The sequence below is a fragment of the Ursus americanus genome, chromosome X, assembly GCF_024610735.1.
Source record: "Ursus americanus isolate L20-20 chromosome X, mUrsAme1.1.p, whole genome shotgun sequence".
NCBI lineage: Eukaryota > Metazoa > Chordata > Mammalia > Carnivora > Ursidae > Ursus > Ursus americanus.
The window spans coordinates 111,253,882-111,281,702 of NC_142164.1; the positions used below are offsets into that span (position 1 = coordinate 111,253,882).

The 27,821-nt window shown below is 47.5% G+C and overlaps 1 protein-coding gene across 3 annotated transcripts in view; it reads left to right on the top strand.

Annotated features, from left to right (window-relative positions):
* The window catches only part of ASB9 (ankyrin repeat and SOCS box containing 9), a 32,826-nt gene extending 19,525 nt beyond the window's left edge, over window positions 1–13,301 (top strand). For 2 of the 3 annotated variants that reach the window (XM_087859894.1, XM_087859893.1), the window contains 5 exons: window positions 2,383–2,490; window positions 4,835–4,985; window positions 6,982–7,116; window positions 9,177–9,368; window positions 13,082–13,301. In XM_087859894.1, coding sequence (XP_087716020.1) covers window positions 2,383–2,490; window positions 4,835–4,985; window positions 6,982–7,116; window positions 9,177–9,368; window positions 13,082–13,206 — 711 coding nt within the window. In that variant the 3' untranslated portion in view covers window positions 13,207–13,301. Of the gene's footprint in view, window positions 1–2,382; window positions 2,491–4,834; window positions 4,986–6,981; window positions 7,117–9,176; window positions 9,437–13,081 lie in introns of all 3 variants that reach the window. The other variant, XM_045805057.2, reaches the window with a different exon arrangement.
* Window positions 13,302–27,821: the final 14,520 nt, after the last annotated feature.

The window sequence follows — 27,821 nt, forward strand, 5'->3', positions numbered from 1 at the left end:
AAGTGGCTTTGATCTCCTTGCTACAGTAGAAGGGAATGATGTGTTTGATGAGCCTGAGCGAGACGGCTGTTCGTGACCTTCTTCTGCCCCGAGCGCAGAGAATGCTGTGTCCGTTCTGTACAGGACAAAGGAAAAAGCCAAACCTTCTTGTAGTCTTCAGGTTGGTTCAGGTGGGGGAGGGCATGTGATTTGAGGCTGGGACAGAAAGCTGCCAGGTACTGAGCACTGTGTCACCGTGGGTAACCTGACATTGCCCAGCCCCAAGGATGCGTCAAAAAGAGCGTCTGATGATAGGCCGAGATTAGGGACAAATTGATTACAGAAAGGTTAAAGATAAGCCATTTAATCCATTTTTTTAAAACCTGAGAACCCACTGGGGACTGGACCCTGTGTGAAATAATGGGTTAAAAGTTACCTTATGATATCCTAGGATTCAGATTTGTCAGTAATTCTGACCGGTTGCCGCTGTTCATTAAAGTTGCGTCCAAGCCCAGTGGAGGAACCTCTTTGACATGTGCTTATGTGATGGGGGTGAAAAGCTTTTGTATTGTGACTAAATTCTTTTTTGCATTTTCATTTACCTGGGTTTGTGTAGAAGAACCCCAATGATTGCTTAGAAACGGCAGCGGTCTCAGAAAGCAAGCAAGAAAGAAAAGAAACGGCGTTGGTAACTGGAGGAGTTCGTTGGTAATAACAGAACACCTAATACCTAATTCCTTTAAAGGACAGTCTTCTGTCATCTCATGATCTGTGACCCTGGGGAATTGTGAATTTCTTGTGTATTTCTTGTATATTCTAGCAGTGTGAGTGGAAGAGATTGGACAAATACAGAGCATTGAGAGGGGGCAAAAAAGGATCTGAGAACAGAGCTTTGAGGGGATGCCTCCAATTAAATAATAAAATAATAATGACAATAATAAAACAGCAGATGCCACCCTGAAGTCCCTGGGCAGTACCTGAGAAGGGATCAACGCAATAACTCAATTCTTCTTGAGTCGGCCGTCAGGAAGCATTCATTCAGTGCTCAGTGGGTACAGAGGGGATGCGAGGTTACAAAGGAAGGGAAGATGTAGTCCCATCCCTTCCTGTGAACAGCAGGGCAGTCGGGGGGGGAATACTGTAAGGGATGTTGGAATTTCTCGTTTACAAGTGGGTTATTTCGAGTCTCCCAGAACCCCTCCCCAAGCCCACCCAAAGAAAGGCTCTGGATTCAGGATCCTGTTGACTCAGGCGTATGTCCAGAATGATTGGACCTCTCAAAATCTATGAGGTCACCCATCAGACAGTAAAAGCCGACAGGACAGGATGATCAGGAGGCTGACTGACGCATAAATGTCCACACAGGTGGAAGAATGTGTGTTAGGAATGACAACGTGAGAGCAATTCATTGGAATGATTTTAGGCAAATTTTAACTATTATGGGAAGAAAAGGTACAATGTATTACCAAGTCATTAGTTAAACTAACCGTGTTCTCAAAAAATGTGTCCCAAGAAAAACCAATTTGATCGTACCCAATTTCCTCCTGTTAAGAATAATGTGTTCCATGATCAGGGCGTCTGCGGAGCCTCTCCTGGAGTTCTTCCGATGTTTTGCTTGGATTGAGCTCATAATCCATCTCCCGGAGAGCACATTTTCCCAGAGGTTGATGAAGCCCAGGGCCTTCTGACAATTTTCTTGGCTCTTCAGACCTCGAGTACCTAGAGTGGGAACGTCATTGCCCCTCTGCCTTGGGACTTTCCGCCTGTCTGTGTGGAGGCTCCCCTCGTGCTTTGGTCCTGCATGAGTCATCTCTTGCTGTGTAACAAATTACCCCCAAACTCAGCAGCTTCATGTAATAGACCGTAATGGGTCACAGGGTCTGTGCCTCAGGAGTCTAGACACAATTTACCTGGGTCAGGGACTCCTATAGCTGTTGGCCAGGTTCGGTTCCTCCGGGCTGTTGGACTGAGGGCCTCAGTTGGAGTTGTTGGACTGAGTGGCTGTTAGCTGGAGACCGCTCTCCGTTCCTTGTCATGGACCTCATCGAGACAAAAAGCCAGCAAGTGAGAGGACAAGAGAGAGCGAGAACGAGATAAGTCAGTCTAGAATGTGTATCCCCAAGAGTTAAATTGCGGGGTCACAGGGACGCATCTCGTCCACTCTAGTAGAGGCTGTCCCGCTGTATTTCTGAGAGGCTGTAGCATATTATCCTTTCGCCAGCTGCATGAAAGTTCCTTTTGTGTTTGTTCGTTTGACGTTATCAGCAACACCTTAGCATACAGTCCGACTGGGAGCAAGGTTAACTTTAAAAGAATTGTCGAAGGGCTGGATCTGTGGCTGAAACGCCGCCCTATGGAGCTGTGACTTTGCACCCCTTACTCTGTTCATTTCCTCTCCTGCAGGGGTGGCCCGTGAACCTCATCACGGCAGATCGTGTGTCCCCACTCCATGAGGCCTGTCTCGGAGGTCATCCCTCTTGTGCCAACATTTTATTAAAGCACGGAGCTCAGGTAAGTGCGGCTCAAATGTCTTAGAAACCACGACAAATGCCTGTTTCCATCCCTTTTGAATAATTTCCAGCACTTTTGACTAGCCTGATCTGAAGGTCGAAGAGGGGTGTTTTTCAAAAGTATTGTGTCCATCAAACTGCTTTGCTTTAGCGATAGATGAAGTATTGAATTTTTAGCTAGAAAGGAATGGTTTGAGTCTGCATCATTTTCTTTAACCGTGACTACTAGTAAATAGCTGTTAGATTTCTGCCTTCGTTCCCAAGGCTGGAAGGTGATGAAATATTATAGAAAACGTAGAACGTTTGGCTCCATAAGACCCGAATAATGGTCCCAAGCCATGTCTACCATTTGCTAATATTGGAAACTTGGTTAAGTTACTTAGGCTCTGAGCTTTAGAGTGCGTATCTGAGAAGAGGGGGAAAGTAACAACGAAGCTGTGTGCCCCGGAGAGAGGAAAGAGCTTTGCGGGATGTCAGTATCTACGCCACAGCAGGCAATCACCAAACACTGTTTCTACCTGTTATATTTGGCCGTGTAACAAGCCACCCCAACTTAATGACTTATGACAAGAGCCATTTATTTGTCTCACAATTCCTTGTGCTGGCCAGGTAGTTCTTCAGGTCTGGCCTGGTTCGGCTGACCTCAGTTGGGCTTCCTTTAGGCATTTGAGGTTAGCTGACACGTTGGCTGGGGCAGGCTGCTCTGTGACGACCCTGCTGGGGTGGCTGGGGAGGCAGAAAACCTCTGTGTGGTCTCTCATCCTTTCGCAGGCAGCCTGGCCTGGTTCCCATGGTAGCAGGGATGCCAAGAGCATCAAAAAAAGACAAGCTCTCGGCTTGCATCCCATTTGCTCTTGTCCCATCGGGCAAAGCAAGGCCCATGGGCGAGCCCCGACTCAAGGATCGGAAAAGAAGTGTCCATCTTGTGATGGCAGGAATTGCAATGCTGTGTCGCAGAGGGCTATGCATACTGGGCAGAGAATCTGTGGCCGTTTTTGCAAACTACCACCACGTGACCAGTGTGAATACTAAGAAGCTTGCTGGGAGCACACAGAAGTGTGCTGGCCCGTTCCTTTCTGATGGGGAGAGGAAGCCTGATGAGGCTTCCGAGGGGAGAATGATGTCTAAGCTGAAAGGCAGAGGACCCGTTGGCATCAGTCAGCTGAGTCGTGGGTTGGGGCAAGTTCTGGGCTTCCCACCCACTGGCAAGAGCAAATGCAAAGACTTGAAAACGGAAGTGAGCAATTTTTTTTTTTTAACTTCCAATCACTCCTTGTGGCAGCAGAGCAGAGTGGGTAAGAGGGGCCAGAACACAAACAGCCTTGTCGTGCCCGCCAAGAAAATGGGCTTTGTCCTGAGAGCAGTAGTAGAGAGCCATAGGTGAGAGCATCATCGGGTTTATACTGGGGTTAAGAAAACTGACTCCACGTGTGGAAGCAGGGCCGAGACGAAGGAGAGGCTGAGTGGCACGTAGGGTGCCAGGTATAGAGAGAGACTCCCTGCCGGGGTTGCTGTGCACTCGCGTGTCTCCGGGAAGGGAGTGCCTCCTTAAACTTTGTGCCCTGGATATCTTCTGTGCCTCACTAGTCCTCTTCTTCCTTGGAAATGGCTTGTGAGAATGATTTCATGGTCTTCATAATATCTTTGGTTAACAATGTAGAAAATTTGCATTTGGCTTGGCTCTTCCCTATTTGATTATAGCCCAAACTGTGAAGTCGGATGTGAACTTGTAAGTTTCAGTCAGATTTCCAACCTTAGAAAAGATGGCCCCAAAGACTCTAGCTTTATGGCCCTGTAGGACGTTAGCGAGTCTTGTATCTATTAGCAGATTTATTTCAGCATTTAATTGACTGACGATATAATTTTTCCTTTGAGCCAGCCGTACCATCTTACTGGTTCTCTCATTAACGAACGAGTTGAAGAAAATCTTTGGCACGCATTCACACTATAGTTCTGTGAAACTCATGTTTTAAAATTTAAAAAAATACGTTAGCTCTAAAAGGTTACTCTCACTGCTGGAAAGGACACTGGATTGGTGTGGGACGGGTCTAGAATGGCATGTTTAAAACAAGGAGATTAGTTTGTAAGCTATATAGGATTATCCTAACTAGTTTCAAGGTTCATGTTCCTGGGGGCGTGGAAGTGGTAGAATATTCGATAACATTCTCGATGCCTTACCTCAGTCAGTTTTTCATAACCTTGCGGAATTTGGTATTTTTGTCCTCATTTTATAGCTGTGGAATCGAAGGCTCTGAGAAGTTAAATAGCAGCTTAAAGTAGTGGAGTCTAGATTTGAACCCACGACACCCCACTGCCAGCCTTCAGCCTGGAACTTTCCTTTCCAGGTGAATGGCGTCACTACAGACTGGCACACCCCCTTGTTTAATGCATGCGTCAGCGGCAGCCAGGACTGTGTGAATTTGCTTCTGCAGCACGGGGCCAGCCCCCACCCTGCGAGCGATCTGGCGTCCCCCATCCACGAAGCGGCTAAGAGAGGTAAATCTGTTGAGAATTCAAGTTTTCCACCACTCCTTCAACAGACATCTTACTGTTGTAAGAGGAGGGATATTTTTAAGGGCTCTCTTCTCAGTGTGGGGTCCTGGGACCAGAAACATCAGCCTGGCCTGGCAGGCGGTTGCAGATTCTTGGCCCCCACGCCAGACGCATTGACTCAGCGACTCTGGGGTGGGGCCCAGCCATCTGTGTTTTGTTTAGCAGGCATCCAGGTGATTCTGATGCACAAAAAGTTTGGGAAGCACCCCGTCAGAGCATCTGGAATGTTGTTCACTGCTGTAGCTCTGGAACAGGGTCTGGCACACGGTAGACCATCCATCAAGATTTGTGGAATACACTGTTGAACCCATGACCCCAGAAAAATCAAATTATTTTATTTATTTTTTAATTTATGTTTAAACAATATTTATTTAACAGAGAGAGAGAGGGAGAGAGAGAGAGAGAGAGAGCACAAGCAGGGGGAGAGGCAGGCAGAGGGAGAGGGAAAAGCAGGCTCGATCCCAGGACCCTGAGATCATGACTTGAGCCAAAGGCAGACGCTTCACCGACTGAGCCACCCAGGTGCCCCGCCCCACGTAGGTTTTCTAAGTGAAACAAACTTTCAATGTTCGGAAATAAAAGATGCTGTATACAGCTTGGGGTAATTTTCCACCGTGCCCGGCTTTATTGAGGTATAATTGACAGACCAAATTGTATATATTTAAGGTGTACTAACACGATGACTTGTTCTACACCTACATCATGAAATGGATACCACAGTTAAAGTAATGAACACATCCGTTGCCTCATAGAGTTACCATTTTTTGTGTGTGGGGCGAACACTTAAGGTCTGCTCTTAGCAGACGCCCGGCACACAATATGGCGTTCTTCTGCACGGTTAGCCTGCTGTACATTCGAACCTCGGAACGTACGCAGCTGCGGCAATCTTCCCATCAAGCCACAGTTTTGCCAATATTCTTAACTCTGGTACAAAAAATAGAATGGCAAGTTCTGCCTCTCCCCAGTGTCCATTACCGTCGTCATCACCAGCACGACCACACGTTGCTAGAAGAGTTTTTATTTCCCCATGACCCTTACAGCAGCCCTGTTCGACTGAAACCATCCATATGATAATTATCTCCCAAAGCACTGACATTTCTCTCTTTAAGAGACCTGTCAACTCATCAATTCCCTGGATGCATGGAACTCAAATGATTTTATAAAAAGAGAAACGCAGGGCGCCTGGGTGGCTCAGTCGGTGAAGCGTCTGCCTTCAGCTCAGGTCATGATCCCAGGGTCCTGGGATCGGGTCTTGCATCAGGCTCCCTCCTCAGTGGAGAGTTTCTCCCTCTCCCTCTGCTCCTCCACCCTGCTCATGTTTTCTCTCTCAGGCGCTCTCTTTCAAAGTAAATAAATCTTAAAAAAAAAATACAAAGGAGCAATGTTTGAAGTATGAGCAATGTTGAAGTAGACCAAGCAAGAGCGATTTGGCTTTCACCATACCTAGTTTGCCAAGCTGGGCCCCACTCGGATTGGATTTGCAGCTGCTTCTCAGCCTCGCCTGTGTCCACCGTGGCCTGTTTCTCCCCAGGGCTGGCCCTTGGTGAGCTTCTCGGCTGCCTCCCCGGGCCCATGGCCCATACGGTGCCCTGTCTTCTTCAGGCCTACCTGCAGTCCCTGTTCCTCCAGCCCTCTCCCCACCCTCACTTCCATTTCTGTATTCAGTCTGATTACAAAGCCACAGACACTTAGAACAGGTTGCTGGTTGCTTCCCGTGGCTCGTAAACCCCAGTGGAGTTCTACCCGGAGCTGCAGAGAAATAACCTCTTAGGGTCAGCCCGTCAACTGATGGCAGTGTGTCAAGTCCTTTCCTATGCTAAGTAAAAGGAATAGCTTTTGGTCCGTGGCAAATGTAAGCACGCAGGAGAGAGGGAAGGTGGTGTTTCCGTGGCTGAGAGAATGTGCACTGCAACCATCTTTCTTCTGTCTTGGGCTTCAGGCCACGTGGCGTGCGTGGAGACCCTTGCAGCTCATGGGGGCGACGTGGACCATAACATCAGCCACCTGGGCACGCCGCTGTATTTGGCTTGTGAAAACCGGCAGGTAGCCTGTGCCAAGAAGCTTCTGGAGTCAGGTAAAGCAAAAAGCACACGAAGCAAGGAAAGAAAATGAAAAGTAGACTGAACGTCTTTTGAAGCTGTTTGTATTGCAGCGGGGGGAAGAGTGTGGGCCACGGCATCGGGTGAGATCAGGGTCCGTGGTGGCTGTGTTCCCAGGAAGGGGGGATGTTTTACACTCTTCGCACTTTGACTGTCTCACTCGTAATGAGGGTGAGTATGATGAGCCTATCTCCTCCCCAGGGTGGTCCTCCGTGATTAACTCTTCTCCTCCCTTCCCTCTCACCTCCTCCCTCCGGCTGCTCACATTCTTTTATTTTTATTTTTATTATTTTTTAAATTTTTTATTATGTTAGTCACCATACAGCACATCATTAGGTTTCAATGTAGTGTTCCATGATTCATTGTTTGCGTATAACACCCAGTGCACCATGCGATACGTGCCCTCCTTACTACCCATCACCGGCCTAGCCCAATCCCCCACCCCCTCCCCTCTGAAGCCCTCAGTTTGTTTCCCAGAGTCCACAGTCACGCTCTTAGCCCGGCAGGACTCGCACAGCTGCTGGAGCTGGGCTCGGCCTCCCTCCCTGGGGCCTTCTCCTCCAGTTTGCCTTGTTTGGAGATTCAGCCTGCCCCATTTGTAGCTCATTGTCGATCTTCTGTGCTCCTCGGAGAGGCCTATGTTGTATCATTCTTTTCACCTCCGTGCTGTTGTCCAGACCCTTCTTTGACCTCAGAACACCACTTCGTCACCCGCGTAACGACCTGAGTCCTGGCTTATTCTTTAAAACTCCAGTAACCCTTCCCTTCCCTTCCCTTCCCTTCCCTTCCCTTCCCTTCCCTTCCCTTCCCTTCCCTTCCCTTCCCGTCGCTTCCCTTCCCTTCCCTTCCCTTCCCTTCCCTTCCCTTCCCTTCCCTTCCCGTCGCTTCCCTTCCCTTCCCTTCCCTTCCCTTCCCTTCCCTTCCCTTCCCTTCCCTTCCCTTCCCGTCGCTTCCCTTCCCTTCCCTTCCCTTCCCTTCCCTTCCCTTCCCGTCCCGTCCCGTCCCTTCCCTTCCCGTCCCGTCCCGTCCCTTCCCTTCCCTTCCCTTCCCTTCCCTTCCCTTCCCGTCCCGTCCCTTCCCTTCCCGTCCCTTCCCTTCCCTTCCCTTCCCTTCCCTTCCCTTCCCTTCCCTTCCCTTCCCTTCCCTTCCCTTCCTGTCCCATCCTGTCCCTTCCTATGAACGTTCCTGTGGTTATTGTTGCCTGCTACTCATTTGGCTGTTGTTGCCATGAATTAAGAGATTCATTCTCTCATGGGGCGCCTGGGTGGCACAGCGGTTAAGCGTCTGCCTTTGGCTCAGGGTGTGATCCCGGCGTTATGGGATCGAGCCCCACATCAGGCTCCTCCGCTATGAGCCTGCTTCTTCCTCTCCCACTCCCCCTGCTTGTGTTCCCTCTCTCGCTGGCTGTCTCTGTCTCTGTCGAATAAATAAATAAAATCTTTTAAAAAAAAAAAGATTCATTCTCCTTCTCTCTCTCTCTCCCTCCCACCATCCTTTCCTCCCTCCCTCATCCCCTCCCTCTCCCCTAATGCTCTAGGGAGATTTTAAGCTCTTAGTCAGGAAAGGGTAGGGTTTCACATCCGTCACAAAACCAAGAACAGTACCGAAACAATCCAGTTACTATTCGTCGAGGGGACATAGGTTTCCATTTTACTAGGGGGACAGCAGCTCGGGCAAAGCCACATGTCCCCGCATGTCCCAGTGGCAGCCAGCATCCGGCCAGGGCGCAGATTTGTAGAAAGTGTAGGGGTGCAGTTGGCTTGGGATGGTCCTAGAAATCCACCTTACTCCTGAAGAGGAGGACTTTTCTTGTATGTAGCACACCTACGCTCAGCACTTAGAGGCAAGGTTTTAAACCTCGTGCGCTCTACAGCTCGCGTCTTATTCAGCGGGATCTAGTCATCTCCCGTTTTCCCAGGATTGCCATGCCCACCGTCGAAGCCCTTTTGTTAAGGGATCTTGAGGCACGGTGCTTTGGGAAGTTAGATGCTCACACTCAGCCTCCTGGCTGACTCTTATTCTCGTGATTCTCTAGGAGCCAGCGTGAACCAAGGCCGCGGTCTGGATTCCCCTCTTCATGCAGTGGCCAGGGCGTCCAGTGGGGAGCTGGCACTGCTGCTCATGGACTTCGGAGCAGACACCCAGGCCAAGAACGCCGAAGGCAAACGTCCCTCGGAGTTGGTGCCTCCAGAGAGCCCTCTGACGCAGCTTTTCTTGCAGAGAGAAGGTGCTTCTCCTTTGCCCGAATCTAAGCCCTAATCCATAGCGACTCCTGCGGGCTCTAGCAGGAGGCAGGTACTTACCGAGTTCTGACTTCTGATGCTATAAGAAAGAGCATTCTCTGCCGCCACCAAATGTGGGGAGCGGAAATCATTTAGTATTCTACAAGGAATGGTCTTGGTCACGTGGTAAAGAACCATCTGTTGTTGGAAATGTTGGAGACAAGCTGTTTTGGATGATCTAATATTCATATACGGGGTAGGCCAGCTTTAAAAGAATTAACATTATTTTCAACTTTTGATATTAAAGTTATCTAGAACATGCTTTAGAATGATGCGGCAGAATCCTCTCGGGGGTTGTACAATGCCCCCGGGATGCCTTACTGCACTACAGATGGGCCAAACTACTGGGCACTTGGGTTCTGGGGGCAAGAATGCTACTCGCTAAGTGCCGTAAGTTCTTCCTTTCATGATCGGCAGCAGTCTGAAGACATTGACTATGGACCGTTGCAGGTCAGTCAACACCTATGTCCACACTGCCCCCCAAATAAGAACCAGCACTTCCAACCCAAACAACTAAACATTGTCATTAAGTGCTGTGCAAGGGGATAGGGCTGTGAGGTCGGGGATGGGCTAGGGTGGGGAGTAGAGACCCCTCAGAGGGCATTCGTGATTGTCCCTAGAAATGGAGAAGAGCCAGTTCAGGACCTGCTGTCTTACTAGAGTGTGGACTTTATTTATTTTTTTTTTAAAGATTTTATTTATTTATTTGACAGAGATACAGCCAGCGAGAGAGGGAACACAAGCAGGGGGAGTGGGAGAGGAAGAAGCAGGCTCCCAGCGGAGGAGCCTGATGTGGGGTTCAATCCCAGAATGCCGGGATCACGCCCTGAGCTGAAGGCAGATGCTTAATGACTGCGCTACCCAGGTGCCCCTAGAGTGTGGACTTTAGGTTAAGTTTTCAGGGTTGTGGGACTTAGAGGCAGGCTTCCCTATCTGAGGGGTTCTGAGGACAGGTTATCTTGGTATATACTGCCTGCGTGCTGAGAATTAGGCCTAGCTCTGTGCAGAATTGTGAAGTGGCCACAGAACCTTCTTCCTCCTACCCCGACTGCCTGGCACACTTGCAGCCAAAGCCCTGCCTTCGGGCCCCCAGACGAGGCCGTCCTCCCTGAGCAGTGTCACGCTCAAGGCACAGATCAATAGAACCCCTTTACGTTAGGCAGTGTGATCAGCGCCAGGCCGCTCTACTTGCATTTTGATGATTTGTTTTTTGAAAATTCTATTTATATATAGGGCCTATTTCTCCAGCAAGCACGAATGGTCAATGCTTGGGGCCCATGATGTTTTTAGGGGCCCATAGAAATGTGTTCATTTCTTTAAAAATCCGAAGGAAGAAAGGTTTAAAACTCAGCCTGGATTATGTGTGTCTTTATACCGACACAGTGGTAAAGTACCATTTGTTTTTAAACTGGGAAAGAGATCCACAAAAGTTACAAAGTCACGTACACACGTACACACACACACACACGTATGTGCGCGTGCATGTGTGTGTGTATACACACACACATACACGATCCCTCATCCCCTGCCTCAGCAGATAATCCCATTGGACTTTCAGATCCCCTCCACTGGCTCTTCCGTCCCCCTTGATTTCCCCAGGCCATTTGTAGGTATCCTTTAATTCCCATTTTGGTGACAGTGTGGTCGGTGATCCCACTGGTTTATAAAATGGCATTTGCTCCTGGAGAGAATTACTGCTGCTTTTGCCTCCATGAATCATTTTTGGGGTTCTGGTGAGGTCACCTCTCAGCAGTCTGGAAGCCCACGGGAAATGGGGCCAGGCCAAGTGCAGAGAGCCAGACCTGCGGATTTAACAGCAAATTCGGTCTCGGGATGTCCCTGGAAAGGAGTTCAGCAGTATTACCACGGCATTGGTCTTGAAAAGCGTCTAAAGCCGTGTTTACTCACAGCACACAATGAAACCTGAAAATGACTCCAGCCCAGCATGACAGGGCCACCCTTGAACGCACTTTGGCTTTAAAGCATCGTGAGTGTTGCTGGGGGAAAAAAAGAAATCGAGACCAAACCAATATGCCAATTCCTAGATAAAGAATATGCTGCTTTTATTATGGAGTCAGATGCACTCCTGGAACACTGGCAGGTGCCAGGAAGCGGCTGCAGGGCTATGGTGGGTTTTCAGCGCTGCTTCTGTGGACGGAAGGCTACACTTGTGCGTCAGGCTACTTAGAGTAAACAGCAGACGTTCAGCTAGTCACGGTAGTTGCGCTGAGCTTCCTCCGATGTCCTTTTCTGCGTCGTCCGATACTGCTTTATCCGTACCTCCCACAGTTGTCCCCGACCGCGTGTCTAGCACAGATGCTGAGGCCCTCCGTAGTGAGACGGAATGCAGTTCAGTTTCCCCACAGTGTACGTCTTGCAGCTTGCTACCGTATGCCTCGAGTCCACCGGGAAACCCTTCCTTAGTAGATGGCCTGAGTCCACAGAACAGAGTCCAGAAGGTGCCCTAAATCCCCACAGGGGCCTTGTGAATGTGTTCTGGGGTCCCCATTGACAGGACTGCATTTCTTTCTTTGGTCGTGGAGGTGTCTCTTACCCCCTGTCCTCTTCTCCGTCAGCCGAGAGATGGCTGTAGCTCGTAGGGATGTGGTAGGAAAGCCGAGGCCGCTGTGTCCTTTCGCTTGGGTTCTCAGTCCTGGCTCCACCGTGAGATGACCTGGCGCAGGTGCCTTTAAAAAATCCGATGCACCGGCCCCACCCAAGATGAATGGAAGCCACGGCCCCCGGGGTGGGGCCCAACATCTGTGGTTAAGCTTCTCCCCCTGATAGGTCTTTCTGAGATGGAGCCTGGATTGAGGACCACTGCTCTATGGGATTCTGGAAGGTGTATAGCTTTGCTTTTGTGTGTTTAATAAGAGAGAATTCCCAGTACAGTTTGGTGCAGGGGGTGGGGTTGGGGAGTGGGGGGGAAATCGTGGCCCATCCTTCTACGCTGTAACAGGGTTTCTCAACCTTAGCAGTGGTGACAAACAGAAGTGTCTCCAGGCTTTGCCAAGTGTCCCCTCCTTTGCCCTTCTATCCAATACCCTGTTGAGAACCACTGTCCTAGAACGTAAAGTCTTGGCTGGTTCGCAATGCAAAGTTTGTGCTACTTTGCTCTTCACCTCTGAGTCGAAACATTGGGTTTGCTCTGAATGCAGAATAAAAAACAAATATGACTTAAGAAGATAACATACCCTTAGGCTTCACCGATAGCTCACGATATTTGAATATCTTAAAATTGCTAAATTATAAACATGTTTGTATCTAGAAATGCCTTATTTTTGGGGAAATACCTTATTTTTTAAGGTAAAGTACAAGAAAGCTGTTGAACGCAAATTTTATTTTTGCTAATGGGAATTTTGTGTGGCTTCCTAATTCCAAAATTAGCTGCCTTCAGCCTCCATTAGTGAGACTAAGCTTTGATTTTTTTTTCAATCTGTTCTAAATCAAAACCTAATAAGCTCATTTCAGTTAGATACCAGAAAAGAGAGAGAACGTGGCCTAAAAATGCCTCCTGCTACAAAACCCCGAAAATGGTCTTAAGCAGAACCACGTTTATTTCCCTATGACAATGTTACAGCTTGTCTGCTTTCAGAGAAGGAAGGGAGCCTTAGATCAATGACACCGACGCGCGGCTTGTCTTGCGATCTTTCTCCAGGGCCCCCTTCTTTGCTGCAGCTCTGCCGCCTTAGAATCCGGAAGTGTTTCGGGACCCAGCAGCATCACAAGATCAACGGACTCGTCCTCCCTGAGGAGCTGAAACGGTTTCTCCTTCATATGTAAATGTGTCCGGGGACCCGAGTCACAAGCAGCCCCCAGAGATTCCCGAGTATTGTAGCCCCTGGCATTTTGCAATAAAGTCAGGTTTATAGAGCTTGGCCGCTTTTGTCAATTAGAGTTTTATTTTCGACAGAAACACACTGGGTACTTTCGCACTATTAGTTGGGAGGCATAGGAGGCCTTTCCACCCCCCCCCAAGAGGGTGGCGAAAATCCCAACTCTTGTTTGAACCTCTTCTGAGCCAGGACCAGCGTAAGCAGCGGCCCTGCCAGGTAAGTACCATTCCCTCCCCTTCTCCAGGTGAGCCGCGGAGACTCTGGGAGGTCAGTTTGTCTAGGTCCTCCCAGTGAGTTCAGGGAAGCCAGATTCCAGGATGGGTTTTCTGAGGCTCACCTGGGGACTTTTGAGTGAGGCCGAGTTTTCAGACAGGACTCTCTGGGCTCCATCTGTTACGTGGGAAGGAGGATAAAGAAGAAAGGAATTTCTTTTCTACATCTGACTTTTTTTTTTTTTTAAGCTTTCCCATTCTTATGACACAACCACTACTGCTGTAGTACAATGCAGGGGCCATTTCTTTTTCTCAATGAAAATGTCATATACATGTTAGGCATGTTCTAGAACTGTGCTGTCCACTACAGTAGCTACTAGCCTGGAGGTTCTCAACCAGGGGTGATTTTGCCCCCTACGGGGCATTTCTGGGGCAATGATTGGAGACTTTTTTGGTTGTCACAACTTTGCGGGGTTGAGGGGTTTGGGGGTACTCCTGGCATCTAGTGGGTAGGGGCCAGGGCTGTTATTAAAGCAGCCTGCTGTGCACAGGACAGGCCACCACCACAAAGAACGATGGCAGTCCAAAATGCAAGTAGTGCCCAGGTTGAGAAACACTACACTAGCCATCTGTGGTCGGCTATTTCTAAAAATGTAAATGAATTAAAATTGGATAAAATTAATCCAGTTCCTCAGTGTCATTCACCACATTTCAGATGTTTAATAACCACACGTGGCTAGGGGGTTCCTGTATTGGATACGCACAGATATGGATCATTGCAGAAAGTTCTATTGCTCCATTGTTGCAGACCTTTCTATTGGACAGCACTCTTCGGATGCTGAACAAGTGGATTTTAGCTGCCTTTCAGTTTCTGATTTACATGAGACCTGTAACATAGTTTAGTAATAATGGCTGTCGTCTGTCTTCTCTGGGAGAAATGAATTTGGGGCTCCATTGTATCAACAGATGATCTCTAAAGATATTTCTGACATAATTTACGTGATTCTAAATTCAATTTGCTTTTTGGAAAAAAAAGACTCTAGAATATTGTTCTAAAATACCCAACTAGTCACCCAGCAGATGGCGCTGCTGCCTCACAGTCACTTAAGCAAAAAGGCTCCTTATAAATGACCCATTGTAAGATGGTTTACAACATAGGGTCTGGAAATTTCCATTCAGGAACAAAAACTTTGTAGTGGTAAATTCATTCCGTTGACACTGGGTTTCCTTCTTTCCTTCCAATGTACCCCAAAATGCAAATATGACTCTTCAGAGCCTCACTTCCCTGCTCCTTTGTTTTCCTTCTCCATCTGATCACATGGACATTTGTAACTGCTCAGAATCGAGACAGAAAAAGAACACCAGCATCCTGCCACTTGCTAATTCATTTAATTTCGTTAATTCGCTTACTCAGGAACTATTCCGTGCCTGTGCCCGTACCAGGCCCTGTTCTAGGCACCACAGTGAAGGGGGCAGGCAAAGATATTACATTGACTTTCTGGATCTTAACACTGTAGTTGGGGGAATCATTTGCCAAGGAGTAAGGAATGATAGGCTCTTTGCTATAGTTTTCTTTTTAGAAAACAGTAGTTCAAAAAATAGCCTGGATTCTCATTTAAAATGTATCGGGCAGACTCTTGCTTATGTTAATCTTCCCTCGGCCAAATCCTCTGAGTGCAGGACGGTACAGAATTACTAGAACAGCATTTTTCTTCTTAAATCTTCCAGACAATTAACCAATTTGCAAATCCCTATAATAGATGGTCATCTCCACAAATGGGAAAAATACCACCACTACCTCGCTCATTGCAATTTGGGAAAATTTCAAATTACCTCACTTAGCAATGCTCAGAAAGAAGATTCGATTTAAACAGGGAGTCTATTTTTATGAGTCTGGATGTGGTTATATTTATAAATGGCATATACCTTTGAACACTTTATCACAATCTGGCACAACCTCATAAATTCTATCATCAAACTGGTTCGGTGACATTTAATAGACACCCCCCCCTTTCCTGCATGAGGGATGTAAATTTTTAGCCTCACAAAACCATCTTTTAAAAATGGTAATTACTATGTCTGTTTTTAGAGTGCCCACTTCACTCCTATTTACTGTAGCCCAGTCTCCTAATGTGGGTGACTGCATTCCCTTGGTTTTATTCCAGTAGAAAATGCTGACCGGTTGGTAGCCATCTCAAGCACAATTCCCGTTCTAACGAAACGTGAGCAAGAAGGGCAAGGCGGGGAAGGACAATTGATTTACTCTGGGTTTGTGCTGGGGCTGATTGACGTGGTCCGGTACTCCGTGTACCAGGTTGGAGTGGTTAGTCATTAAGCAGGCGCTGCGAGCTCAGAAACAACAGACCAAGAGGTGCTCAGCTGTCTGTTGTGCAGAACGGGGCTGGGTATTTATAGTACGATGAACGCTTAGCATTAGGGCTTGAGTAGAAGACCCAGGCAGCATCAAAAGCAGTTAAACACCACCCTCCGTTTTTAGGGCCCGCTAATGGCTAGGCCCTACGGACGTATCAGTGATTTGTAAGCCTGACCTCAAACCCTCACAACTCTGTTATCCCCATTTTCCAGATGGGGGTGCAGAGGGGTTAAGGAATTTACAAAAAATCACACAGTAGGTGGCGATACCAGAGTTTAAGGCGGAGGCCACAGCTCTTAAGCATGATGCTCTCTGCTTTCTATCCTCTTCCATAGCTCCCGGAGCTCGGGTCCCTGGGTCCTAACACCCCTGCCAATTTCAGGCCAGCCTTGGCAGTGGAGGCGGGGCCAAATCTGTAGGTCAAAGGTCTGGACACGCCTGTCGGAGGCTGCTCGGGCTTAGGGTGGACGCCACCCCCGCCCTCCCCCAGCGAACGAAAGCGGCCTGGGAGGCCCCACGCTTGCTGCTCCTGGGCCGGCCGCTGAGCCTGGCCCCGCCAGGGACGCCGGTGAGTACAGAGCGACGCCTGCCCGTGGGACCAAGCCCCGGGGGGCGACTGCCGTTTCTTGTTTCTGAACAGGGCGAGTATTTTGTATTACCTTTCTCCGCGTCAGAGACCTTCAGCAGTAATGTGGCCGGGTGGAAAGGAGGCTTGCCTGCGTTTTGAACGAAATCGTCCAACTGGTCATTTGTTACCTGTACCTGTTTGGTTTTTTCTTTTCTCACTATATTCGTGTTCTGTTGCCGCATAGTAAGTGACCACAAACGTGGTGGCCTCAAGCGATACCGATTTTTGATCTCATGGTCTCTGAAGGTCAGACGTCCAGGCACAGCGTGACCGGGTTCTCCGCTCAGGGTCTCACAGGGCTGAGATCAAGGTATTGACCCAGGCCACAGTTTCTCATCCGGGGCTTGGCGGGGGAGTCTTCCTCCGAGATCAGTGGTTGTTGGCAGAATTCGGTTCCTTGCAGCTGTGGAGGTCAGGCCCTTTGTTTGCCTGCTGGCTCTCAGCTTCTAGAGACGTCCCACAGTTCCTTGCTCCAGCCCCCCCCCCAGGAATTTCACAGCAAGGATGCCGGGAGCGGCTTTCTTCCAGGCCAAGTGCCTTGCATCTCCCCAGCTCCCCTGCTGCAGCCAGCTGGAGGAAACTCTGCTTCTAGAGGGTTCGCCTGATTTAAGTCAGGCCTACCTAGATCATCTTCTCATTTGGGACCTTTGTCACATCTGCAGAAATCCCTTCAAATGACCACTTGGATTAGTGTTGAATTGAATAACTGGCAGAAGGAGTATGGATACTGGGGACCCAGAATCTTGGGAGACATCTTAGAGTTCTGCCTACCACACCTGCTAATGACTAATTGCCATCAGTTTTGTGTTGATTTGTCTGAAGTCCAATATATAATAACATGATCATGGTTATTTTTGTTATTTAATCAAACACATAGTGCTTACTCTATGTCAGGCATGGCTCTAAGATTTTCACAAACATCAACTCCTATAATATAATAATTCTTTGATACAAGTGTGTTATTATGTCCATTTTACAGCTAAGGAAAGGGCCGCAGAGAGGTTGAGTAACCTCCCCAAGGTCACACAGCTCTGTGCCACGGCATATTCCTTTAATCACATCGAGGCTAGATCAACTTTGATAATGATAAATGAAGGTCCAGATGGGACCAAGAAGTGGGATTTCTCAGCCTCTACTCCATTTCTTTTGGAACCTGCTTACTGAGTACAAAGTCACTGGCATGCCTGCCTGAGAGGTGAGGTGGGGTTGTGATGTTCTCTCTTATGCTGGTCTTCATGACTCTTCTGTAAGTCTAAGTATGTTATGGACTGAATATTTGTGTCCCCCCAAACCTGTGTTGATCATATGTTGAAATCCTAACCCCCAAGGTGATGGTATTAGAAGGTGGGGCCTTTAGGAAGTGATTAGGTCATAAGGGTGGCGCCCTCATAATGGGTTTAGTGCTCTTATAAAAGAGACCCCAGAGAGTTCTCTGGTCCCTTCTGCCATGTGAACATATGGGGAGCAGATGGCCCATCTCCAAACCAGGAAGCCGGGCCCCACCAGACACCAATCTACCAGCACCTTAATCTTAGACTTCCCAGCTTCCAGAACTGTGAGAAATATATTTCTGCTGTATAACCCCCCCAGTCTGTGGTATTTTTGTTACAGCAGCCTGAATGGACTTAAGACGAGGAAGGACAGTTTCAAGCAGGCAGGTGTTTTACAGGAGTCTTCACTAAAGTTTATGAAAGCCACAAGGGAACCCAAGTAACGTGCTTACGAAACGCAGCTCAGTTTCCTACCGGTGCGCCTCCTGGCCTAGCCCCTGGCCACCTCCCCTTGAGCAGGGGACATGGGTCCCTCACCTCTCCTGGCTTCCCTTAAGCATTTCTCTGTGACGTCTCCTCCACACTCAGGAGAGTGAAGCCAAAACAGACACTAGCCCCCACGTCTGCTTTCTGCTCAAGGCCCACCTTCCGTGCTCTGGTTTCCTGTCTGATTTCCTGGTGATGTCACTGGGAGTGACCAGCCCCTACTCACTGAAGTGTGGCCTTACTCTGCAGCCACAGGACGTGTGTCTTATCAGATGGCTCAGTGACCCCTAAAACTCGAGGGGCATTCAAATCAGAGGCAGGATAAGGGGAGCCATCTGTTAATGTAATCTGGAAGCTTCTGGTGAGTCAAAACAGGCATTCTTAGGACTTCTCGTGTCTTACCCCAGTGCCCCCCTTCAGGATGTTTGGGCCAGGACTAAGGGAGTCCTGTTCACGTTTGGCTACCGCCGTGGGCTCCCCTTAATGAGGGACGTGGCAAAAATCCTTGGCAGGGTCCTTTCAGTACAGACAAGGGTCCCATCTTCATGCTGTATTCTCCACCACGTGATGGAGAATGTCCTACTGCCTAATAGACCCTCCAAGACCTTCCAGTGTATAAATTCTCACTGCTTTGACAAGATTGATTTTCTACCCTTTACTTTGCAAAATCTTTTGTGAGGCCGAAGCAAGTAAAATTGATTTCCGCTCACTTTCCTCCCCACCCAAGGCCTCTTTGCTCCCTTCGGGCGATATGAGATTTTTCAACTTTCTATACCCTTTTGAAAGCTTGGGTTTTTTGTTTTTTTCTTTTCTTTTTTTTTTTTGGAGTACAGTGAAATCAGGTGGCTCCACAGGCCTGTGTGGGAATTTTAATGTGACGTTTTCGGTGTTTAAGCCTCACGGGCTTAGAAGATACCGCTGTTGGAAGCCTGAGTATTTCCATTGTAAACATCAGGCTATGACCACGGAAACTGGGGATGGTATCGCATTTTGCTTTCATAAGAATGTGCCTCAGAGAGCCGCGGGTGCGCCGAATCGAGTGGAGGAGGTGTGTGTCTGACTCCTCAGCGTACGCGCTAAGGAACACCCCGTTTATTTTAGTTCTCTACGGTGGATTTAATTGGTCCCAAAGCACCATCAGCCTGGCTGGGAATTCAACCTGAGTCATAAGATGAGCCCCACTGAAGAGTTAAGCCGAGATCTCCAGGGTCTTATGTTGCGCAGAACAAGCAAGGAGGGCCTCCAGGTCCCAGGTCTGATGACGTCTGTTGTCCAGGCTCATGTGCTTCCTCGGAGACAGGAGGCTGGAGGCAGCCGCAAAACCTAACGCTCAGGCTGAGGCTGGGAGCCCTAGTGCCCGGGACCCAGCCTCCCCGGACGGTACCGGTAGCAGTTCTCTCTCAACGCTGTTGCGTGGGAAGACGGCAGGAGCACCTTTGGCTGAGAGGCTGGGAAAGATGTACAGCCGTCGTCTTCCATAGTGGAAAAGCTGACTGCGCTAGGGAAGGGCGGTAGGATTGTTAGGCTGTGGAGTGCCCACTTGACATCTGAGGTCACGATTGTGTTTTTCTCCAGCCACACTCAGAGCTCAGGTGCTGCTGTGGCATGGGTGCCAGACTGGGAAAGAGGGGCGAGACAATCAAGGGACTGAAGGGGAAGAAACAAGGGGATGAGTGCTGCCTAAACTGGGCAGGGAGGGATGGGGGGACGCTGAGGGCACGGCCGGCGGACAGTGAAAACATGGTAGGGCCAGTGGCCTGGAAGTCTCAGGGACCTCAGTGAGTCAGGACTATCGGCATCTAGAGTCAGTAGTTTAGAGCAAGAGGGGTTGATTGTTAGTGAGAGGCTCGAAATCAAGGTTTGGGAGGTCGTTTGGTTATTGGCGATGATAGACTCTAGGAGAAAGTGGGTAGATTAAGGGAAAGATCATTGACAGTGGAGGCTGCAAGGGACAGAGGAATGAGGCAGTAGAATATATGAACTTCTCCAAGAGTGGGAAACGGACAAGAGCAATGACAAGCATGAAAGCGTAGGAGGAAGACAGAGAGGCGGGTCTAGAAACCGGACATTTGTTGATGACCATAGCAAGGAGGGGTGGTGGCTCTTGTCCTCTGCCGGCATACACTTAAAAGGAGATAGAGGTTGAGGGAGGAGGAAGAGAAATGATCTAGAGCAGAGGCTGGCAAACCGATTAGCAGACCCAATCCATCTTGCTTCCTGTTTTCATAAGTAAAATCTTACTGAAACATAGCTGCACCCATTATTCACGTATTACCTACGTTGGCTTTGCCACTAAGAGTTGAATAGTTGTGCCAGAGACCGCAAGGCCTGCAAAAAGCCTAAATTATTTACTATCTGGTTCTTTTTTTTTTTTTTTAAGATTTTATTTATTTATTTTAGAGAGAGAGAGTGCGAGCAGGGGGAGGGCTACAGGGAAAGGGAGGGGATCTCCAGCAGACTCTACGCTAAGCACGGAGCCCGACGTGGGGCTCAGTCTCATGACCCTGAGACCATGACTGGAGCCGAAAGCAAGAGTTGGGTGCTTAACCCATGGAGCTACCCAGGCGCCCTTTTATCTTCCTTCCTTCCTTCTTTTCCTTCCTTCCTTCCTTTCTCTTTCGTTCTTCTGTTCAAGATTTTATTTATTACTATCTGGTTCTTTACAGAAAAATTTGCTGGCCCCTGAACTAGAATTAGCACTGACGAACATTAACCTTATATTGAGAAGTAAGCACCATTAATATCACAATAACTTCTCTTGGCACACAAATGTCAAATCCTTCTGTTCCTTTCAGTCTGAGTCTGCTCGAGGTCACCAGCTCAGTGAATCGACCCATTGGATGGCTGACATGACAGAATGGTGGGCTGCGTTAGCTTTGTGCAGAGATACATTTTTCCATGTAAGCCAGAGCCAGCATGCGTAATCGTAATGTTTGAAATTTATAGAGGTGAATTTCATCATGTGCCAATCCAGAGTGCTGTTCATTCAAAAATGAACCGTGGGCTCTGGCACTCCTGGCTGGCCTGTTAGGTTCTTGAGTAAAAATGATTCTAGATCTGTTTCCCCAACCAATTTCTTGTTCTGCTTACCTTGTTCCCTGCTATTAGCTTTAAAAATGGGAAACTGTCCTAGATGGCTTTCCCCAGCACAAAGAGACAGGCAGGGACAGCATTCTGGGAGTAGCTAATCTGAGGCTTGCCTATGGTCACTCACATTTCTTCTCTGGAAAGTTTGAATCAAGCAATAGAAAGATTCAGAATGGTCAACTGAGTCAAATAAATGGTGGGACGGCGGAGTAAGGATTCATGTATGCCTATCGTTAAGCTTCTTGAAACTTTTTTTTTTTAATTCTGATCTTTTTTGGAGCCTGGAATCTATACAGCTTCGCCTTCCGTGAGATCTTTATTCTTTAATGTAAACTAGCTTGAGTAGCTGCTTTTCCTTAGGACCAAATGGTTACTGAAAGAGTCTCAGTGCCGCGTTCTTGGTCGAAAGTGGGCCCGTTGTCTCGTTTCTTCTAGGATTTCAGGTAAGATGTGTTCCCCAGGCCAGTAGAGCTTTACGCCCTTTGTCATGTGGAGAAAGGATACGGAAGGAGCAGGACAAATGCAAATGAGTCTTGACTCTTGGGACGACCACTGACGGCAGGAACCCAACTGCAGCCGAGTCAGCCACTGGGGTTATTTGCTGCGCAGAGACAGCCTAGGGATTCTCTCAGACAAAGCTATGAGTGGAGCGTTGGAGATGCAAACAGTCTCCTTGAAAGATTTTTATTAACAAGGGCATCAGCTTGGCTGTTTTCCTCCCTGCATTTTCCAGAACTGACAGTAACTGTGGTTATTTGTAGAGACGTATTTCCAATGTGGTTGTATCAGTTATGCTCTGGACCTGTCAAACTGCAGGAGATGAGGAAAAAAAAATCCACCTTAAACAAAAATTCCTGCGCAGCCCCCTAGCTCCTGACGGTTACTGATGGAAACTAGCCCTGTGTGCCCTTTGGCTCATTAATGTTTTTCTGATCCAATCACTTCCTATGTTCGTTGTGTCTAGTGAAAATGCATTCCACTGTTTGGAAATTTAGCAGTAGAAGAGAGGAAGAAATAAATATGTGTGTTAGTACTGGCTACAGAAAAACACGGCACCAGAGATCTGGAAGGATTTTGACCCGTGGGAGTACTGCTGTCTTGGTTCCAAGGCATGCCTGGTCAATGATGACTCCTTTCGCTCTGATTAATGAATAAGCCATTCTCTGTCTTTAGTTCAATAAACTGTGGACGGGAGGTAGCTATTCCACGATGGGTCCCCACCAGTGGCGGCGATGCCAAATTGCTTGTTAAATGAGGCTGGCAGATAGTTTTCCTTGGGCTGTGAATTTTTGTGTCTCGTGTGATTTCCACGCTAGGTCAGGACTAGAGACGGCCCGCTGCTTTGGAAGGGAGCAAAACTTCAGTTTGATGGGAGACGTCCAGCCGTCCTCTGCTGGAGGAAGTGATCAAAACAAATGACTTCTTTCTGGAAACCTTCATCTTCTTAGGCTTGTCACAGGGGGCAAAGATCCCTCTTCAAATAGAGAGTCCTGGAATAATGAGCTTCTCTGCATTAGTGTTAGTCATGTAAAGAGTGACTCAGAGATTAGGGAGGAGGCTTGTTTCCCCCGCCATGTGGAATAACAGGACAAGATTTGATATTTGGCTGCTCTAATGTGTAGAGGACCTACCGTCGCAAACACCTTGCCTGACTAGTGGAGGCAACATAATGATTCGTCTGGCTACTCCAGGTCAATTGTATGTGGCCTCCAACTACGTTTTCATCGTGACAGTGCAGAGTTGTGGAAAGAACTTTGTATTGGAGTGGGGGGAGGGCCCATTAGGGGAAAGATCGTTCTTTTCTCCTCAGCTTCTCCCATAATTGACCATTTCAGTCTTGGACAAAGCATACGTCACCTGCCCCCTTCCTTGCCTTCCCAACGACTTATGAATAACAACTAGACACCAGCTTCTTCCAAACCAACTTGAAAGCAAGTCTGTGGGGCTGTGCACTGTACATTCATCTTCTCTACTCTCCCTCTGGAAGTTCGAACAGTAAGAAAATAAATGAAAGAAATACAATGTCCGCAAACTCACCGAGCCCAGAGCAAACGGTGCAGTCTCCTCTGAAAAGATGTCACCACTTGGACACTTAAAAATGTAACGTACAGCATGGTGACTGTAGTTAATAATACAGTGTTGTGTATTTGAAAGTTGCTAAGAGTAGACTGTAAAAATTCTCATCCCAGGAAAAAAATTTAACTCTGTGAGCTGCTGCATGTGACCCACGCTGGTATCAAAAAATAAAAATTAAAATCAGATTTCTTGAGAGAAAAAAGAACATATAAAAAGGAGTTTTCTCCTATAATTCAAAAGAAGTGAATATAATTTGCTCATTAAAATCACGAATCACTTTTGAATTGACTAATTCTTTACAGTACAGTTTAGAAAACATATTCCCCAACTGTAAAATCACACACAGAAGTTCTAAAAATACTGATTTCCCACCTCAGACCTGATGATTTAGAATCCCCATTGGGATGGGGAATGGAGAGGAAGGGCAGACCCTGTGTTTAAAAGAGGGGACTTGGTTATCGCCCAGCTAAGCAGCACTCAAAGTTAAGCCTGTGTTTTCTAGATCAGCAGTCCATATGGGAGCCCAGAAAGACTGAGGGATTTACAGATTAATGTTGCCGGTGGTAAGAAGCCAAACCTCTGTATCAGTGGCCCATCGAAACGGCTCCCCATCAAACCTTTGGTTCCCCAGACGTGGCAGGTGATCTCACCGTGGTGTTTGCCAGCTGCCGACCATTTCATCCTCCTGCCTGTAGAGCAAAGTCCCCAAAATACAGAAGCTTCTGGAAGTACTAGGGAAACTGAATGCAATGCCCCATCTGGGTGACTCTGATGGCCTTCAGGGGCTGGACGAGCTGTCAGAAAGATAAGTTCTTAGCCACTTGTGGCCCTTCGTGGACATCAGGTTTTGGTCTTTGAGTCAATGTCAATTAGGTACATCAATTCCTATCGCAACCGACCGTCAGCATCTCTGTGCCTTGTGATAACGGACTTGAGTATAATCAGCAGGTGAACATACTCTTTATCATTGTCCATCTTTCTTTATCATTGTCCATCTTTCTAAGCTTCCGCGTATTGATTTCCAGCCTCAGAGCTGGGCCAAAACAGCCTTGAACTCTAAGTGGTAGTTCTCCTCTGCCTCTTTCTGCACTTACTTATTCATCAAATAATAAATGCAGAAGGTCTGCGACGGTCCAGAGATACAGCAATAAAGAAAAAATTAGACCAGAAACCCTGCCCTCAGGGAGTGCCCTGGTGGGAGGACAGTTAAAAAATTATAAGCAAAGTAATAAATAAATATGGTAACGCGGTCAACAAAATCAATAAGTAAAATATACAATATATCAGGTGGTGCTTAGTGCCGCAGAGACAAGGAAGAAGAGGGAGAGCTGGGTCGGGATTGTGTGCTCATGGTGGCACTTAAACAGGGTTTGGTTGCTAACGAAGCCTCCCAGGACCTTAAATGGCAAGGCCGACGAGTCTGGAGTTTATTCCGTGTGGTAGCCAGGGGTCTGGAGAAGTCAGGGCTGGGCTCTGTCGCCTTCCGTCGGTAAGGCTGTGGCAGGAATGCGTTCTTGCTTTCTGCTCAGGAGCCGTGGTTGTGTACCCGGGACCCCTGGAAACCAGGACACTCCAAACGGAGTCTTGGCTTGGAGGTTTTCTCTTTTGCCGGTTCTGTATGCACATTTCTGCTATGTCACCAGAGTTAGCAGCAGAGAACTCTGAGGCTCTCACTCGGACTGGATGAAGATCATCGCCTCACTGTAGTCAATAAATAATGCGGACAGGCTCGTACGAACTGCTCCAAACTCCTCCAACCCACGGTCACAACAGCACTATTAACTAATAGGTTTCCTGCCTTAGCCGGGAGCCAGTGCTATACAGATGTGCTTCTGACTTTAACAGAATAGCTTAGGCCCATTCTAGGCATGCTACAACCAACTCTCCCAGCACGGATTGCAATTCTAAATAGGAAGTCAGGGAGTTTACCAGAGAAGGTGACATTTAAGCCAAAATCTCAAGGTAGTGACAGAACTAGCTGTGTACAAATCCTAAGGCAGCCCCTCCCCCCACTCAGGCAGGGAGATCAGTAAGTGCAAAGGCCCTGAGGCAGGATTGTCTTCAGGAAAAAGCAAGGGGGTCTCTGAGGTCAAGGCTGAAATGAATGACGGGGGAACTTAGCAGATGATCTCAAAGAGGTAAGGTACAGACACTGAGTGGAACTCTGAATCACGTGGTCTTTGCAATGTTTTTGGACACTGCCTTGCTTTCCCCTTCCTATGTTCGTCCATTAGAACAGGAATTCTTAATGGGGGGGTATTAATGGATAGAATTCAAGAGGCCATACATTTAATTTTTAAAAAAATCTCTTTTATACTATGTAATGGAAATGAAACATTTCTTTCACTTAGGAATTCAGGAAACCAAAGTAGTATTAGCAATACCTGTAAACTCGGCTCTACATAGATCTCACAGATATTTTTATGTCCCATTATAGTTGTAGCAAATATTCTGAAATATCTTTTATGCTCCTCACATCTTTGAAATTGCTGTAGTGACCTGCTGCTAGATTCCACATGGCCATGGTCTTCCTGTCTCCACATCAAATGATGAAGTTGCATATTTTTACAACTGGACTTAGAACATTCTAAGAGAGTAGATTTGAAAGTTGCTAAGAGAGTAAATCTTTTTTAAAAAAAGATTTATTTATTTATTTGAGAGAGAGTGAGGGGTGGGGGTGGAGGGGCAGAGGGAGAGGGATAGAATCTCAAGCAGACTCCCCGCTGAATTGGGAGCCCAATGCTGGGCCCAATCCCATGACCCCGAGATCATGACCTGAGCCAAAATCAAGAGTCAGATGCTTAACTGACAGAGACACACAGGCACCCCCTAAGAGACTAGATCTTATTAGTTTTTTAAAGATTTTATCTATCTATCTATCTATCTATCTAGAGTGCAAGCAGGGGGAGGGACAAGCAGACTCTGTGTGCAGCGCAGAGCCTGATGCAGGGTTTGGTCCTATGACCCCGAGATCATGACCTGAGCAGATATCAAGAGTCAGGGGCGCCTGGGTAGCGCAGTCATTAAGCGTCTGCCTTCGGCTCAGGGTGTGATCCTGGCGTTCGGGGATCGAGCCCCACATCGGGCTCCTCTGCTGGAGGCCTGCTTCTTCCCCTCCCACTTCCCCTGCTTGTGTTCCCTCTCTCACTGGCTGTCTCTCTGTCACATAAATAAATAAAATCTTAAAAAAAGAGTCAGTGGCCTAACCGACTGAGCCACCCTGGCACGCTTCTGCCCCCCTTTTTAAAAGGAGAATAAATCTTAAAGTCCTCATCATAAGAAAAAAAATTGAAGCTGTGTATGGTGAGAATGGTAGCTAGATTTATTGTGGTGATTATTTTGCAATATATACAAATAATCATTATGTTGTCCACCTGAAACTAATATAATGTTATATGGCAATTACACTTCAATAAAAAAAGCCCAACAGCACCACCACAAAAGCAAATAAATAGTAATAATAATGACAGCTTAGAATTCCTATTAAAAAAAGCTCTGGAGAATTCTAATGTCTTTGAGAGAAGATTATCTTCCCCTTGTACAACGAGCTATGAGAGTTTGATGTTGTTTGCAAGAATGTATCTCTATGGATTGGCTTTTCGACATTGGAAATCATTAAAATAAAAGAAATGCTATTGATGGGCTATTGAACGTGATGTGGCCCCCCACAGCCAAACTCCACTAGTCACGGTCCACGTTTTTTTTTTTTTTTTTTGAAACAAAGCAACAACAGCCTTTGCACAAAATGTCTTCTGAAGGATCCCGAACGTTGCGTATATGCGTTGTATTGTTATTTGTTGTTCATTTAGGGGATAACGAAAAAGCACTTAAGTTACTAGGCCATGAATTTATTCATTTTGTTTATTTGTTTTAGATTCATAGAGGTATACTTCACATCCAATTCGTAGAACTTTACCAGCTGCCAAAAAAAAAAAAAAAAGCGCTCAGCGAGAACATTTCCGATTAGCTGTTCCAAATAGATATGCAAGGTCTCCAGGATAACAGCTGGTATCTTGAGAAATTGAATTTTCCAGTGCCAGGTAAGGTTGATGAGGTATTAGCTCCTGAATAGAATATATCATATAAGATTTGACAAGCTTGAATTAATACCTAATGTTCTCGAAAGGGGCGGGAAATGATGGGAGAGCAATCAGGGCGCGCTCCCAGAGAGGCTGCAGACACCGTGCAAGCAGCTAAATATGAAAATGCACCCCGTTAGCAGGTCACGGATGGCCTGGCAGGGCTCGTTATTGCTGAGGGCGAGACGAAAGCTTAAGGAGATGTGTGAACACGGCAGGGAACCAGCGCCTCTGCTGATCTCTCCCTCTCGGGTAACCGGAAATTTGTGACGGGGCTTGGCCACTCAGAAACGCATTTGGCTGAAGGCTCTATTTAAATACAGAACAAAAGGTTGGCTCCCGCCGTGCT